Consider the following 17,976-nt stretch of genomic DNA (forward strand, 5'->3'; position numbering starts at 1 on the left):
TGTCGAAATATCACTCACTTTCGATACCGTTCGAATGGTGAAAATGGCAGTATTAAGTCTGAACAAGATCCTGAACATGGGCTTTCCACGACAGCTTACTATCTATATGAACACCTAGGAATTGGAACTGTTCAGTTTCACTAATCATATGCCCGTTCTGTGAGATTAAAACGTCAGGTTTTGTTGAATTGTGTGTTAGGAACTGTAAAAATTGAGTCTTACTGTGATTTAACGTTAGTTTATTTTCTACAAGCCATGAACTGAGGTCATGTACTGCTCTACATAAAACCGAGTCAATGTTGCACACAACATCCTTTACTACGAAGCTAGTGTCATCAGCAAACAGAAATATTTTAGAGTTACCCATAATACTAGAGGGCATATCATTTATATAAATAAGGAACAGGAGTGGCCCCAACACTGATCCCTGAGGCACCCCCCCACTTGACAGTACCCCACTCAGATCCCACATCACAGCCGTTATCAACATTGTGAATAATGACCTTTTGTTGCCTGTTGCTAAAGTAAGAAGTGAACCAATTGTGAGCTACTCCCCTTATTCCGTAATGGTCCAACTTCTGGAGCAATATTGTGTGATCAACATAGTCAAATGCCTTTTTTAAATCAAAACATACTTCAAGCGTTCGAAACTTTTTGTTTAGCCCATCCAGTACCTCGCAGAGAAAAGAGAATATAGCGTTTTCAGTTGTCAAACGACTTCTAAAGCCGAACTGTACATTTGATAACAAATCGTGTGATATAAAATGATCAATTAACCTTACATACACAGCCTTTTCGATAACTTTTGCAAACACTGATGGCATAGAAATATGTCTAAAATTATCTATATTATCCCTTTCTCCCTTTTTATAAAGCGGCTTTACTACTGAGTACTTTAATCGCTCAGGAAACTGACCATTCCTAAAGAAAAAATTACAAATATGTCTAAATACAGAGCTAACATGTGCAGCACAGTACTTTAATATTCTACTAGACACTCCATCATAACCATGAGAGTCCTTAGTCTTCAATGATTTGATTATTGTCTCATTGTCTCAATCTCCCTCTTGTCTGTATCACAGAGGAGTATTTCAGATGTCAATCTCGGAAAAGCATTTGCTAAGAAATTTATATGATTTCCTGTAGATACTAAATTTTTGTTTGATTCACCAGCAATGCTCAGAAAATGGTTGTTAAATACTGTACATATATCTGATTTATCAGTAACAGAAATATTATTACTGCAAACTGACTTTATATCGTCAACCTTGTGCTGCTGACCAGACACTTCCTTCACAACTGACCATATGGCTTTAATTTTATCCTGTGAATTAGCTATTCTATTTGCATACCACATACTTTTTGCCTTGCTAATAACATTTTTAAGCACCTTACAATACTGTTTGTAATGGGCTACTGTAGCTTGATTGTGACTACTTCTAACATTTTGATATAATTCCCGCTTTGTTCTACATGATATTCTTACCCCACTAGTCAGCCAACCGGGCTGTCCATTACTGCTAATACCCCGTTTAGAACGTTCTAATGGAAAGCAACTCTCAAAGAGCATGAGAAATGTGTTATGGAAAGCATTGTATTTATCATCTATATTATCGGCACTATAAACATCTTGCCACTCTTGTTCCTCGACAAGTTTTGAAAAACTCTCTACTGCTGTTGGGTTAACTTTCCTACATAGTTTGTAATTAAATACAACATTGTTTAGAGTACAAAAATTTTATAGTGTTAAAATTTGTGCATCATGGTCTGAAAGGCCATTCACCCTTTTACGGACAGTATGTCTATGACTGTGCTACTGTTCCCCTGCACCCTAGTTGGAAAAAACACACTTTGCATCAGATCATATGAATTTAGGAGATCTACCAACATCCTTTTTCTCGCACAATTATGTACAAAATTAATATTGAAGTCACCACATAGAACTACTTTCTGGTACTTCCTACAAAGTGAATCTAGAACCCTCTCTAACTTAAGCAAAAATGCTCTGAAGTCGGAGTTAGGGGACCTATAAACAACAGCAATTAGAAGTTTAGTTTCACTAAATTCAACTAATTCTGCACAACTTTCAAATATCTCTTCAGTGCAGTGTCGTGATACGTCTATGAAATCAAATGAAATACTGTTTTTTACGTACAGAGCCACTCCCCCACCCCGCAAGGAACTCCTTGAGAAACAGCCACCTAATCTGTAGACTGGTAAAGGAAGCCTCTGAATTATCAAATTATTTAAGTGGTGCTCTGATATATCAATAATTTCAGAGTTAACATCTATTAGCAGTTCACTAACTTTATTTCTAATAGCTCTTATATTTTGATGAAATATGCTAATTCCTTCTCTACTTGGAAACATTACATCCTCTGGAGGTGAGCCCTTAGTTAGAGGCACTTCCTTTAAGCAGGTATACCAGTCAGCTGACTTCAGTCTAAAAAAGGTGCAGCTCTTACACCAACTACTATAGGAATTTTTCCATGAGTGATACCACTACCCACTACACTGTCACCTATAAGCTCAGCCAGCCTCCCCTTCACATACCTATTGAGGTGCAGGCCGTGGCTAGTGAAACCCCATCTACTGATAGACCCAACTGGCACCACTGAGATGTGATCCGGGATCCATGCCCTCCGCCATCAGTACCCTCCCCAACCCCACATTAACGCGCCTAACAGCCGCATTTAGGTGAGGCCGATCATGACGCTGAAACAGTTGCACGAAATGCTCATTAGTGCCACCAGTTTGAGTAGCTACCTTAACCAAGTCACCACTGACATCATATTCCCCGTCCCTATCGAGACTGTTCCCTGCTCCACCCACTATCACTACCTGATCCTCTTTCGTAAAATTCTTACATAACTCCCCTATGTTTTCAGTCACCTGAGCCAACCCTGCACTAGGCTTCACAATGCTGGTCACCTGGTACTAACTCCACAACACTTCCTGCAACTGCTGGCCCACACCTCTACCGTGGGAAGTATGTTGTGGTACCTTCCTTATGATTACACATACAGTTTGGAGTTAGGGAACGAGTAGTTATTTGATCATGAAGCAACTTTCCATCAGTATTCGTTTAATGCTGCAAGGCAATAGCTATTTCGTGGTTACATTTTCAGATGTATGGAATCAGTTTTCATATGTAGGAGACGTATCAATGAAGTACCCTGTGATTTTAAAGTGTTCATTGCTTAAGTGTTGATCTTCTCTTGGTGGCGTTTAAATGAATGCTTCACTCCCTTCAGCAACTGCGTGTAGTCATTTCGCAGCCTCTTCTCTAGGAACATTTTGATCCGAATAAAAGAATTTTCGTCCAGTGTTTAGCACAGAAATTATTGGCAAAATCCGACACATGTCTTTAATTCTGCATCCAATAAGCAGTACTATGTTTGATATTATCATGCATAAGATTAAGAGCTGAATAAATGCGTTACGAATATATTCTGGTTTTACCCTTTTAGAATATAAGGTGTTTTTCAGCAGTTTGGTATCTGGTAAGAGATGTTCCTGGACTCGCCCTGATTTCACCGCAATCAATTAAATTGTAGTAACTGAACGCACTTAGGTCCTTAGCAAATCTATGTCTGAATCCCAGTATGATAACTTTTCTGAGTCTGGGTGAATTGCTTCCGTCGTCATTGTTGCATACAACCCGCCCTGGCCACTGTGAATATCAAACAATCTATGTCTGCGTAGCATCCCCATTTTGAGTAATGTCTGTTATTGTTTTAGGGGACACATAATTAAGTCTATACCATTTTCCTTGTTGTCCATGTAGCTTTGGCTAAGGCTGTTCTTATTTGTAATTTGTAGAGACTGATAAAAAAGTGTGTGTTTAGAGACAATAAACGTGCATTCTTTGTAATCATTGACCACTTCCTTTTGTTAATATACCGCATAGATCCAAACCTTGCCCCTTCTTGCAAGCTAAATTGTTACCAAGATGTAAAAAATGCTACAAAAAGCAAATGAATTTAATTGCTGAGATACGTATTAGGGTGCTTTAGCTAATGTGCCAGTGAAACTTAACATTGTGCATAAAATCGCTGTTAACGATATCAGTGGCCCAAACCAACTGCAACACATTGAGAACCTTTACTTATCGAACTACCAAACGCAAGTTCATTGATACAGAGGATGACATTGTGTTGTGTGAATATATGTTGATCAAGCGACCTTCATTGATACCTCGTTGAATCGCTGTTGTAATGGCACAGTTCATTCTAAACATACACACACACCCCTCCCGATGCTCCATCCCCCCCTTCGACGACCCATTACATGACCAATGCACTGAAGTACATCCATTGCTAAAAATATATGTAGTGTATGTTAACTGTAAGTTGGCTGATTAGTTTCCCAGAACTGAATCGGCAGACGTCAGTACGGTTCCGTCAATAGACTTTTGTTTTTGGTTGCAGCCAACGTTACCTAGCAAACAGTCATTTTTGACTGCTGATTTTCTGTTTTGTTCTTCACTATGTCTCGTACTGTGTTCTTTCCTTGCGGAAAGCATATGTAATTGTTGCAGTTAGGATCTTTATTAAGCACGTCAATTCAGAAGTCGGTTTCAGTTTTGATGCTGAACAATATTTAAGAGATATTTCATTTCGTGACTTGTGCTTTCGCAGAAGCATGAAGCACAGGTTAAGGTTCCTGCACTGTGGAGGCAGGCAGGGTTTGTCACACACACCCCCCTCCCCCCTTGCACGTGCCCTGCGTGGTAACCGTTTATGTAGGGCCCGGACTTACTCTCTCTAGTCCCTGCAGACTTCTTTGGCAGTTGGCCAACCTGCAGTTAACACACAGTATTGTACTGATAAGCATTCAGTAACACCACCAATGATGAAGACAAGATAAATACAAAATATATATGAATAATACTAAATTTTTATATGATATACACAGAAGCACAGCAGAAAACTTGGAGAACAAAGACTGACAGCGAATTTGTGCGTAATGTTGGAAGTGGCAGTTGATGCTCAACTTAGAAAGATGTAGAATATTGCATACAAATAAGCTATAACACCGTACGAAGTTTTATTAGAATTTTGGCGATTAATAGCTAGAAATAGCCACGACTATTAAAATCTCTAGGGGTTATTTAAGGCTGTCGTTTGACCATAAATCACTGCTCCATATTTTAACAGTACATACAACTAATTGAAAAAAGCAGATACCAGACATAGGCCAGTAGAAGAATCCCAAAAGAGAATTTAATTCCTCTTTTGTGCCAACCTCTTCATCTACTCGTAGCATTTTCAAACTTCGTCCTCAATTATTAGCTGGATGTTGTAGCACTATGGACACACATGTAAGTATTATTATCTTTCTGTTCTCTTTCGAGCCCTTGTCAGCAGTCTGGCTATGCCATGTGTTGCTCGTCGGGATAATTTCAATGGCTGTAGTAACTATTTTCAGTGACTGTAACGACTGGGACATACTGCCAGGTACAGGATCCAAGCCACCGGTAAGCAAGTTCCCTAGCAGTTAGTACAACACATGTCACACAAATAAGTCTGTTCTCTTCGATTATTTTTACATATTGTTTCCTTTCCGCGCACTGTCTCATTCATATCAGTGAAGTGTATTGAAGTTGGTCACCAGTTAGCCTAGTAATAACGGAAATTGAGGATTCGACATTAAGGTAGACAGTTTTCTTTTCAGTTTTTTGCGTTTCATATCCTTCCAAATCCTAGTGGTGCTAGGGGTATCTCACCTTCATAGTATTCGTACCTAGATACTAAGGCGTATGTGCAACACGTTCAGTTGAAATTTCTCTATGGATTGCAGAGCTGTGGTTGGATGTCACCCTTTCCTCTTTCACCCCTCCCCAATCTCTAGGAGCACTAGTGATGTTCTACTCCCAGAGTATCTTTTTTTCAGACAGTGAATATGTGTGTAACACATTTGTTTGAAATCGCTCCCAGCGCTTCGAAGTAAAATGTCACTTACAGACTTCTTCTTGGCTTCTGTCTCTGTTTCTTCGGCCGCCGTTTGTTTGATGATGTTTCTGGTGTATCCCCAGCATGACTGGCTGGTATTGTCAAAGCTTCAGCCTCCAGTGCCGGTGGTCACTATAGTCGAGTTCGCGGCCACAGATTGTATACAGGGTGGTCCATTGATAGCGAGCGGGCCAAGTATCTCACGAAACAAGCGTCAAAGGAAAAAACTACAAAGAACGAAACTTGTCCAGCCTGAAGGTCAGTGCGGCTCTCGCAGCCGAGCGAAGCGGACGTGCGGTGTGTGCTCTCCGCTGGCAGAGAGGGCCCGCGCGCCTTGTTTACTTTCTTCGGCCGACACTAACGTGACGCCGTAGCGCTCCAAGACCATGGCAAACCAGTACAGAAGATCAACCTTGAACTTCACATTACGGAACGACTTTACCCGACCAAAGGCGCTCGAAGTCGAACGTTTTTTAAAAGAGGAAGCCAAGATCCCGGCTGCCGACATTGTCGGCATTCACTTTTCGATCGTCAGTAGCACGGTCTATGTAAAGCTCATAAACGAAACTACTTGCGACAAGGTGATTCGAGAGATGAAACAAGAACTCCGCTTCTGCCACGCAGATGGAAATGTTGGCAACGTCGAGGTCGGCCATGCCGCAATGGGACTGCGGACTATACGCATCTTCGAACTTCCATTTGAACTCCCGGCGGCAGAAGTTGTAGCGGCGCTCCGCCCCTACGGCACGGTACACGAATACGTGGCTGAAAAAGGGACCCAGTTTAAGACGTATCCAGTACTCAATGGAGTACGCCAAGTGCGCATAGATCTCCAACGACACGTGCCATCCTATCTACAGATAGGTGGATGCCGGGCCATAGTTATTTATGACGGCCAACCGAAGACGTGCTCAGGATGCGGTAAGGAAGGTCACCTTCGTTCCGAGTGCCTCCAGCGTCGGATCACACAACTCCCACCGAAGGACGTTGCACCACCAACGGCGAAGACTATTCTACCCGTTACTTACGCGGCGGCGCTCACGACGTTCTCCACACAACAGACACGGCCGACCGCTTCAGCGGTACAAGAATCACTTTCCACGGACAAAGACCTGGATGATCCGCCGACCTGGCCAGTGGTGGAAAATAGCACTACGACTCTGGAGCTACCGAACGCGACAGACATTGACGCCAGTAAGATGGCAATTGATTCCCTTATTGTACCGACCGAAGCGTTTGTTCCGGCGGAGCATGAGTCAGTGCCGTCTTCTGACAATGAAGGCCACGTACGGAAACAGCGATCACCGAAACGCCGAAAGCGGCGTCGTCGGACCGTGTCGGAACACAGCGGTTCGCATTCGGCCGGGGAAGAACGACTGACCACTCAAGAAGCCAGCCGCGAAGCTGAAGCTGTTTCCACTGACTCCAACCTTGCAGAACAGACAGCTTTCGACCATCGGCCCATTGACAGAAACAGTGAGCAGCGGGAAGGTACCAGTGCAGGTAGCGAAGTCGCCCGGTCCCTTACTATCAAACATTCTGAGGCTATGGACCATGAATAGACCTCCGCGCCCGCTTCACGGGCCGAGGACGTTGAGACACAAGATCATGACCCGCGGCCAGCTGAGGCGCCGCCGGATCATGCAGCATAAGCAGCACAAGGAGGACCGCGTTCGGCGGGGGGTGACATCACTTCCGATGTTCGCTCCTCTCCACCTTCACCATGGATAACCTCGCCCAAACAACTCGTTGCCAGGCTTACCGCCTGGCGACAATGAATATCAACATGATCAGTTCTCCTGTCAAGATCCAACTTTTGAAAGAAACCATACGAGCCATGGGGGTTGACTTTGCTTTCCTACAAGAAGCGAAAACGACGGCACTCCCGCACTTTTACGGGTACACCACACATGTGACGCCCGGTAGTCCTGCAGATACCGGAGTGGCAATATTAGTGCGTGAAGGTATTGAAGTTACCGACGTCACGTTTCTTCCCTCCGCTCGAGGAATAGCATTTACGGCACTCAACACCCGATTCATTAATGTTTACGCGCCGTCGGGTACCACAAGACGTCACGACCGCGCCAGATTCTACTCCACAGATGTCGCTCCCCTTTTTCTAGGACGATACGACCACAGCGTCTTCGCTGGCGATTTTAACTGCGTACTTCACCCCAAGGACCAAATCCCACATTACATGCCTTGTCCGGAACTGGGTGCGATGATCCAGGAACTTCACTTGTGCGACACGTGGGAAAAAGTCCACGGTAACCACTCTGGCCACACTCATCTTACCAGTCATTCGGCCAGCCGACTCGATCGCATATATGTGTCACAAGATCTCACACAAGGTGTGGTGGACGCCGAACTATGGCCTCAAGCCTATTCTGATCACAGTGCCTATATCTGCACTATACACCTACGCCCCCAACAAGTCTGGCGCAGCAATGGCTTTTGGAAGCTCAACGTAACTCATCTCCAGGACCTGGATTGCCGTCGGCAAGTTGCAGCAACGTGGACTGACTGTGAACGCCGCCACCCTCGATACGCCTCGATCCTGGAGTGGTGGCTCCTCTGTGCCAAACCAGCAATCCGTAGGACACTTATGCAATATGGCAAGGACGTGACTGCGTGGCATCGACAGACCCTCGATTTTTACTACGCGACTCTCAGGGACCTCGACGCCTTACCCCCTTCCCCGGAGAGACAACATGATCAAAGCAGAATCAAGGCTCACATACTATCATTGACGAAGCGCCGACTAGAAGGTGCAGTCGTCCGCTCGCGACGGCACGACCGAACGTTTGCGGAGGAACCCACTATGCACCACGTTGTGGCGGATAAGCGCCGACAACGCCAACACTTAATCACACAACTCAGGACACACGACGGTCGCTTATGTACGACCCAAGCAACCATAGTAAAGGCGGTGGAGGATCATTTTCGTCATCTTTACAAGGAAAGAATCGTCGAAGACGAGGCCACTACTGAAGTGTTACAGCAGGTAACACGTACTATCGACGAGGCTACCGTGAATGCACTAACAGAGGAAATCGCACTCGAAGAAGTCGAAGACGCCGTGGACAAAGGTGCGGCCAATAAGTCTCCTGGACCTGATGGATTACCCATCGAATTCTACCGGACTTTCCGTGACATCATGATGCCTCGCTGGGTTATAATGTTCCGCGAACTTACGTCTCCAGACTGTGTTGTGCCGCCAGCGTTTGTAGAAGGACTTCTCATACCGGTACACAAGCCAGGTGGAGGGCTATCGATTAACGACTATCGGCCGCTTACAATGCTGAACGCCGATTACAAGATTTTCACCAGGATTATGGCGAGCCGTATTAAGACGACTTTGCCGATGATCCTCGCTCCTGAACAGACGTCGCAGGGGGGAGAAGCCAACATACACATGGCCACCGGTGACTGCAGGGATTTAATAGCAATCGCTTCTGCGTGCCGTCTGAGAGCGGCGATCGTCTCCGTAGATTTCAACCGCGCCTTTGATAGAGTGCACCACAACTTCCTCCTACGAGTGATGGACTGTATGGGATTCCCCCCGGGCCTCATCGACACCCTACGGCGTCTTTGGACCGCAGCCAGCTCACACGTCCAGGTCAATGGAAGGACGGTAGGAACAGTACCCATTAAGAGGTCTCTACGACAGGGTTGTCCCCTTTCTACCTACCTTTATGCCATCGCACTCGAGCCACTCCTAGGGGGCCTTAACCACCGTCTATCTGGCATCACGCTGCGGGACGTCACCTTTCGCTATAGGACATACGCTGACGACCTGCTACTGCTGGTTCGTTCCAATGACGAAGTTCAAAGCGTACTAACCTGGATTGAGCGATACGGACAGGCCGCCGGCAGTCTTCTGAACATCAACAAGTCGGCGGCGTTGGATATTGGGCGAGGTCTCGGACCGGAAGCCCTCGCTCCCCTCCCACCAGTTTCTGATCTGCGATATTTGGGAATCACGTTCAAGAAAGATGTACGTAAAACAGCTGCAGCAAACTACCGACGGTTATTACAGATCATACGCGCAATGGTGCGACAGAACCTGCTCCGGGACTTGAACCAGCTACAACGTGTTGAATACCTGAACCTCTACGTGGCATCAAAACTCAATCACGTGGCAAAGTCCTCCCACTACCGCTGCAGATAGGTCGCCGGCTTCAAGCGGCCTTCAGTTACTACGTTTCCGCAGGTCATATCTTTCAAGTACGATACGACACTCTTACCCTCCCAGTGCACAAAGGAGGGCTGGGATTGGTCAACGTCAGAGCGAGAGCAGCTAGCCTTTACATGAGCAACATGAGGAAACGATGGAAAAGTCAATATACCTCTCTCACGGGTCGTTTACTACAGGTTCTGATGCCAGTCTCTAACGTCCCGCCGGTGTCGGTTGCGCACGTCGCACCACAGCTCTCCCATGTGTCGACCTTCATTCTTGATTACAGCTATGTCAGCTCGAACCTCTCCACCACGCGTCCACCAAAGGCGAAAGATTTTTACACCAACCTTCTGCCTGCTGTTCCCCATAACGTGGTGGAAAACAAGTACCCTACGGTTCACTGGCCAAGAGTGTGGAAAACGATACACCACAACTTTCTGTCCTCCACGGTGCGTTCGAAGTGGTATCAGATCGCCAACAAAAAATATGCCACACTACAGCGACTTCACACTGTTGGACTGGCAGATTCCCCTTATTGCCCAGATTGTCACCTTTTGGATACTGATGAACATCGTTTTACTTGCGCATCATCGTCCGGAGTTTGGCGACTAACACAGAAGATATTGGCTTGTTACCTCCGGGTCACACCTGATATGATTGACCCTCAGACCCTACTCGGTCCCGATGGAACTTACTTTCCGGCTGCAAAATATCATGCGCTTACATGGTTCAAAGGACTTACCGTCGCCTACATCTTTCGCGACGGAGAGAAAGAGCAGCTTGATTACTGGTGGTTCCTGCAAAATGCTCACAATGCCCTCGAACGCACACCGAAATACCGTACGCTCTTCGCAAATTATTTACGCAGCGTTTTCGTTAACCCCCCACTCAGCTGGGGAGTGCCGAGCTGCGGTTAATGTTCTGTGCCGCATCACACAAACGGCTGAACGTTCTGCCTTGTCAGCCATGAGCGAAGGAAGAGCGAAGGAAGAGACAAGCTGCTGCAAGGATGCTGTTTTCCTTGAGGCACTGCAGATGCCCTTCAAAGGCGCAATTGGAGATATCAGATAACGATGACGAGGCTCCAAGTGGAATCAGTTACATTATTGAAGAACCTTTTAGTTGGAATTACATCAGTGATTTATGTTTTTATTTCTGGATTACTCTTTTATGCCACCTTTGTTGTTGTAACACTTACTTGTAACACTTAGTTACTAGAATTCACATGTAACAAAAAAAAGTGGCAAAGGATAGCCCTAACCTTGATTTCCCATATTTCCCCTGATATATAGGCAGCTCTCTGGGATGGGTTTACTCAGGAGCCAACGCCTGAAGTGGAACAGATTTTTTGTTATAGGATGAAAAGTGGCGGTGGCACTTAGGGGTTTTTTTAGTTCCATTTTCCTAAGGGGCTTTTAAGGAAAATTACTTTATAGAAAAAAACAAAAAAAAAATAAAAATAAAAAAGAAAAAAAGAAAAAAAAGAAAAAAATAAAATAAATACAAAACAAAAAAATGGATAGAGCGTCTGCCATGAAAAAAAAAAGGCACGCAGTCCGGAACCGTGCGCCTGCTACGGTCGCAGGTTCGAACAAAAAAAAATTAAAAAAATAAAAAAGAAAAAAGAAAAAGAAAATAAAAGAAAAGGAGGAAAGCAGATAGCGCTATGGTTGGCCCGCCAGATGGCGCTGCCATAGATCAAACGGATATCAACTGCGTGCAGCATACACAGCACACGCCCGTTGGGAATTTTGATCGCAACAGCCATACATCAACACGATTTCGACCTTTTCCGCAATTGGTAAACGGTCCATTTTAACACGGGTAATGTATCAAGAAGCACATATCGTCCGCACTGGAGGAATGGTACGTGATAGCACGTGCTTATACGTTTGTGACTATTACAGCGACATCTATAACAAAGCGAAAAAAGTGGGCCAACTACAACACTCATATTTCTTTACGTACTACACGAATATGTAAAAAAATGGGGGTTCCTATTTAAAAAAAATGCAGTTGTTATCCGTTTGACCCATGGTAAGCTAGACGAGATTCGAAATTTGTAGTTTTTTCGTTTGATGCTTATTTCGTGACCACCCTGTACGTAAGGCTCACGGCCATACGACCATCTTCTTCTGTGCTGATGCAAAAACAGTGCACTAACTCTTCCGGGAATCGGCAAAAAGCCGCGAGTATTGAATATAATGGGCAGGGGCACTATGAATATAGTGCGGGACGAAAAGCTGGGAATTTGTGTCGCACGGGAGGCGTGCCAGAGATAAGTCCCTGCAGTCCCACTATTCTCTGTGTCCTCTATTGCTCAGACGGATGGAGCGTCTGCCATGTAAGCAAAAGATCCCGGGTTCGAGTCTTGGTCGGGCCACATATTTCCAACTGTCTCCGTTGACGTATATCAAAGCCTGTATCCAGCAATGGGTATTCATTTCATTGTAATTTCATACCGCTTTTATTTATGTAATACCTTCTGCAGTCATTGTGAAAATATTGTATCGTGGACACATTTCTACATTTTGTTATTTTTTAGATTATAAATAAGTTTTGCTCATGAGAGCAGCGTACGATTTACTTAAAATATTTTTGCTTCTTTGCAGTTTCCACCTACAAGTCAGCAACCTGCAACACACTCCCGTCTCGCGGGTAGCCGTACTTCAAGGCACCGTCCGCCGCAACAGACACATGCGCTTGCAAGCCAAACTACGAACCGCGCTCGTCCCGCATGTTAATATTATATTATATTACTAGGTCACAATGATATTCAACCGTGGGAGCGGGTTTTTATTGTGATGTTTCACGAGGACACGCTGAATTACTTCACAGAGTGATGCGTTTCGTTTGTCACCAGTGTACTAACGTCACTGCTTGATTCCGATAACGGCCACTGGACGCCGAGTGCAGTAATGTCGTGATCACGTAGTACATTTTCTGGAGAACAACACGCATGTTCGTTGTCCACGGAGTCTCTGGCAGCCGTCACGAGAGGCGATAAGTCCGCTGCTGGCAGAGCACGCTTCCACGACCGTGCCGCGACGATCGTGGGCGCTATTTCCCTAAGGCATGTTAGGTGCTCGCTAACAGCTCATACTGTATCCTAACCCGAAGATAGTATTTAGGCCGGCACTCAACCACAGATTGACAATTCCGTCGCGGCTATGGAGCCAGTCCTTGTTTTGAGTTCTCTGGGCCAGGCACCGTCTGCAACCACAGTCCATCAGTCAGTGCTCTCGTAAGTAACAATCGTTGCACAGTCACTGTGCAGTGTTTCCCATCTGATTCCGACCGAGCTTAGGCCAGTGACTTTATTTCTTCAGACTTTGGCCTTACGCCGACTAAATGCATATTGTCTCCTTTTACCGAGACCAAAACTTATTGGGTTATTAATACCAGAATATTCCAAATGAATCTGGACTTAACCCTTTCGGTTACTAATAATTATTTGATTTCGTTGACAGGGCTGAAAGTGCCAGTCTATCTTTCAGTTGTATGTAACTGAAACTGCACGAAGGACTCTTGTGTCCTTGAATAGTCAAATGAAACGATTCTACATTGTTTAGCCGAGCGATGTTCCGTTGCGCCTCCGCCAGCGCAAGACATAACACTCTTCCTTATATCGTCTGAAGATGAAAAAAGATGTGAAACTAGCATTCCGCTAAATACGAAGGAAAAAAACGCTGAACTAGAACATATAAACAAGAGGCACAATTCCTAAGTAAATTGTACGCCAGTATTATACAGGATGGGACAAATAAAATTGGCTTGGACGAATGGATACGATTGGTCTTTAATGTGTGCACATAGCAGAAGTGGGAAAGACCTCCCGTTGCTTCCAACTGGATAGAGCAACTGCTCATACAGCCGGCCGGACCTTGCAGCACATTTACACAGTCTTCACTTCTGATAGAGAAGTTAGCATAGGTCAGTCTGGTCGCAATCCTATTTGACCACCTAGGTCACCTGATCTCTCAGTGTGCGATCGCTTTGTGTGGGGAACTCTCAAGTCTAAGGTGTATAGCAACAACCCTCATTGTCTTCAAGAACTGCAGCAGAAAATTTCGGATGAGACTGCAAAAATTCCAGCAGTCCAGCTTCGATCCTCCTTCGGCAACATGCTGACCATGGCCAAAAGTGCCAAGAGATCAATGGCGGTCACTTTCAACATCTGCTACAGTGAGGTTAGTACCTTATTTCCTTTCCTCTGCTGTGTTTCTTTGTACTCTGTAACTCACGTTCTCCGGGCCATTAAACAAATACTATTTTAAATCTAGAAATACCAAAATATAGAGACGTTATTATACCATGTTTCTAAAGTGGCGACACAGAAGGTGCTTTATAAATAAAAGCGACACGCGTCTGGCGTAAAATAATGTTCAATTGCACAGCATGTTTAATACGGAAAAGCCTACAGTAACTGATTGTATGACTGTTTTCAATGGTAGACCAAGTCCTGAGCCAATAACGCATCTTGCTGCGCAACTTAATTTTGGTAAGATCTCGTCTAGCGAAATAGCCGATGCACTCACATTGCAGGAAGAGCCCCGCTCATCTACACCAGCGGCACAGATGTGGGAGGGGTAGACCGGAGACTCAAAACCGTCCCAGAAGAGCGACGCGCACAGGTCCTGGCTCCAGACTTCGATGTCCACCTTCTGCAGGTTGTTTGGTAGAAATCCCTCGTACTGCAGACAAAGACAGTCTTTCGTTAGAGTAGCAGCGGAAATTAGCTGCAAGGGATCTGATTACTTAAAAGCGGCTGCTGTAATGTAAAAGAGCAAGGAGCACATATTATAGAATACGATATACATTTGTAATGTATTAAATGATATGAGATCGTGTGTAATGTAATGTCTTATAAGCATAGTTCACTTGTTTTATTTGTTATTTAATGTTGTACGAGTTCATCATTATTTCGATTTTGTACTACACCTATTTTCTTGAAAAATTATTGTTTCCAAAATTCTAGAATAAAGACATAGTAATATTAGTTTAGAAGTAGTTACCATACCGTAGGAAACGAACTTAATCAAAATACACAACTCCGAAGTGAGATCTTGTGGAAGAGTTGTTAATGAAAGTAACTACTTAATTAAGGAGAACTGCAAATTTTTCTGGTAGAAATTCTATGTAGATAGTATCATACAAAATTTCACATACAAAATCAACTTGTGTCAAAATTCAGTATTTTCCAGCATTTTGCAAAGCATAATATTGCACTTGAATATTTGTGAATTCGTAATTTTTCTTTATATGCTTATTAATGTAAATGTTTAATACACTATGTGATCAAAAGTATTCGGACACCTGGCTGAAAATGACTTACAAGTTCGTGGCGCCCTTCATCAATAATGCTGGAATTCAATACGGTGTTGGCTCACCCTTAGCCTTGAAGACAGCTTCCTCTCTCGCAGGCATACGTTCAGTCAGGTGCTGGAATGTTTCTTGGGGAATGGCAGCCCATTCCTCACGGAGTACTGCACTGAGGAGAGGTATCGATGTCGGTCGGTGAGGCCTGGCACGAAGTCGGAGTTCCAAAACATCCCAAAGGATTCAGGTCAGGACTCTGTGCGGGCCAGTCCATTACAGGAGTGTTATTGTCGCGTAACCCCTCCGCCACAGGCCTTGCATTATGAACAGGTGCTCGATAGTGTTGACAGATGCAGTCGCCATCCCCGGATTGCTCGTCAACAGTGGGAAGCAAGAACGTGCTTAAAAATCAATGTAGGCCTATGCTGTGACAGTGCCTCGCAAAACAACATGGGGTGCAAGCCCCTTCCATGAAAAACACAACACCATGACACTACCGACTCCGAATATCACTGTTGGCACTGCACCTGCTGGCAGATGACGTTCACCCAGCATTCGCTACACCCACATCCTGCAATCGGATCGCCACATTGTGTACCGTGATTCGTCACTCCACACAACGTTTTTCCACTGTTCAGTCGTCCAATGTTTACGCTTCTTACACCAAGACAGGCGTCGTTTGCCATTTACCGGCGTGATGTGTGGTTTATGAGAGGCCACTCGACCATGAAATCCAAGTTTTCTCACCTCCCGCCTAACTGTCATAGTACTTACAGTGGATCCTGATGCAGCTTGGAATTCCTGTGTGATGGTCTGGATAGATGTCTGTCTGTTACACACTACGACCATCTTCAACTGTCGGCTGTCTCTGTAAGTCAACAGACGAGGTCGTCCCGTACGATTTTGTGCTGCATGTGTCCCTTCACGTTTCCACTTCACTATCACATCGGAAACAGTGGGTCTATTGATGTTTAAGAGCGTAGAAACCTCGCGTACAGGCGTATGGCACAGGTGACACACAATCACTTGACCACGTTCGAAGTCATCGAGTTCCGAGGAGCGCCCCATTCTGCTCTCTCGCGATGTCTAATGACTGCTGAGGTCGCTGATATGGAGTACCTGGCAGTAGGTACCAGCACAATGCACCTAATATGAAAAACGTATGTTTCTAGGTGAGCGAAACAATGAGATCACTGCCCACCTGCAGAGAATGCTGGGGCTTGTGTTTGAACAGAGATCTCTTGTGTTCCATTGGGTGAAGAGAAGACCTACTCTGTGTCGAATGCCACAGGTGGCCATGATGCTGTGGGGCAATATGGTAACGTGCAGGTTGGATTCGCACAGTATGATTTCATTAAACGTTCACAACGTGAGTCATCTTTAACTTTATCTCGGTTGTCGTCACGAAATCGCTATAACTTTCAAGTGTTGAACTCGTGTCTCACATGTGGTTGTGTCTTTGTGAGGCGAATATGTTTCGAGGCTCGGTACAGAACTTGCCTGTTATCGATTCATCCGAAAGGTGACACAATCAAGCTACACTCCTGGAAATGGAAAAAAGAACACATTGACACCGGTGTGTCAGACCCACCATACTTGCTCCGGACACTGCGAGAGGGCTGTACAAGCAATGATCACACGCACGGCACAACGGACACACCAAGAACCGCGGTGTTGGCCGTCGAATGGCGCTAGCTGCGCAGCATTTATGCACCGCCGCCGTCAGTGTCAGCCAGTTTGCCGTGGCATACGGAACTCCATCGCAGTCTTTAACACTGGTAGCATGCCGCGACAGCGTGGACGTGAACCGTATGTGCAGCTGACGGACTTTGAGCGAGGGCGTATAGTGGGATTGCGGGAGGCCGGGTGGACGTACCGCCGAATTGCTCAACACGTGGGGCGTGAGGTCTCCACAGTACATCGACGTTGTCGCCAGTGGTCGGCGGAAGGTGCACGTGCCCGTCGACCTGGGACCGGACCGCAGCGACGCACGGATGCACGCCAAGACCGTAGGATCCTACGCAGTGCCGTAGGGGACCGCACCGCCACTTCCCAGCAAATTAGGGACACTGTTGCTCCTGGGGTATCGGCGAGGACCATTCGCAACCGTCTCCATGAAGCTGGGCTACGGTCCCGCATACCGTTAGGCCGTCTTCCGCTCACGCCCCAACATCGTGCAGCCCGCCTCCAGTGGTGTCGCGACAGGCGTGAATGGAGGGACGAATGGAGATGTGTCGTCTTCAGCGATGAGAGTCGCTTCTGCCTTGGTGCCAATGATGGTCGTATGCGTGTTTGGCGCCGTGCAGGTGAGCGCCACAATCAGGACTGCATACGACCGAGGCACACAGGGCCAACACCCGGCATCATGGTGTGGGGAGCGATCTCCTACACTGGCCGTACACCTCTGGTGATCGTCGAGGGGACGCTGAATAGTGCACGGTACATCCAAACCGTCATCGAACCCATCGTTCTACCATTCCTCGACCGGCAAGGGAACTTGCTGTTCCAACAGGACAATGTACG

The 17,976-nt window shown here is 45.7% G+C and overlaps 1 protein-coding gene across 2 annotated transcripts in view; it reads right to left on the bottom strand.

The window, feature by feature from the left end:
- Positions 1-17,976, bottom strand: part of LOC126282916 (trypsin delta-like) — a 121,869-nt gene that overhangs the window by 70,464 nt on the left and 33,429 nt on the right. For both annotated transcript variants that reach the window (XM_049982232.1, XM_049982231.1), the window contains exon 6: positions 14,673-14,828. In XM_049982232.1, the coding sequence (XP_049838189.1) occupies positions 14,673-14,828 (156 nt within the window). The remainder of the gene's footprint in view (positions 1-14,672; positions 14,829-17,976) is intronic.

The sequence above is a fragment of the Schistocerca gregaria genome, chromosome 1 (assembly GCF_023897955.1).
Source record: "Schistocerca gregaria isolate iqSchGreg1 chromosome 1, iqSchGreg1.2, whole genome shotgun sequence".
NCBI lineage: Eukaryota > Metazoa > Arthropoda > Insecta > Orthoptera > Acrididae > Schistocerca > Schistocerca gregaria.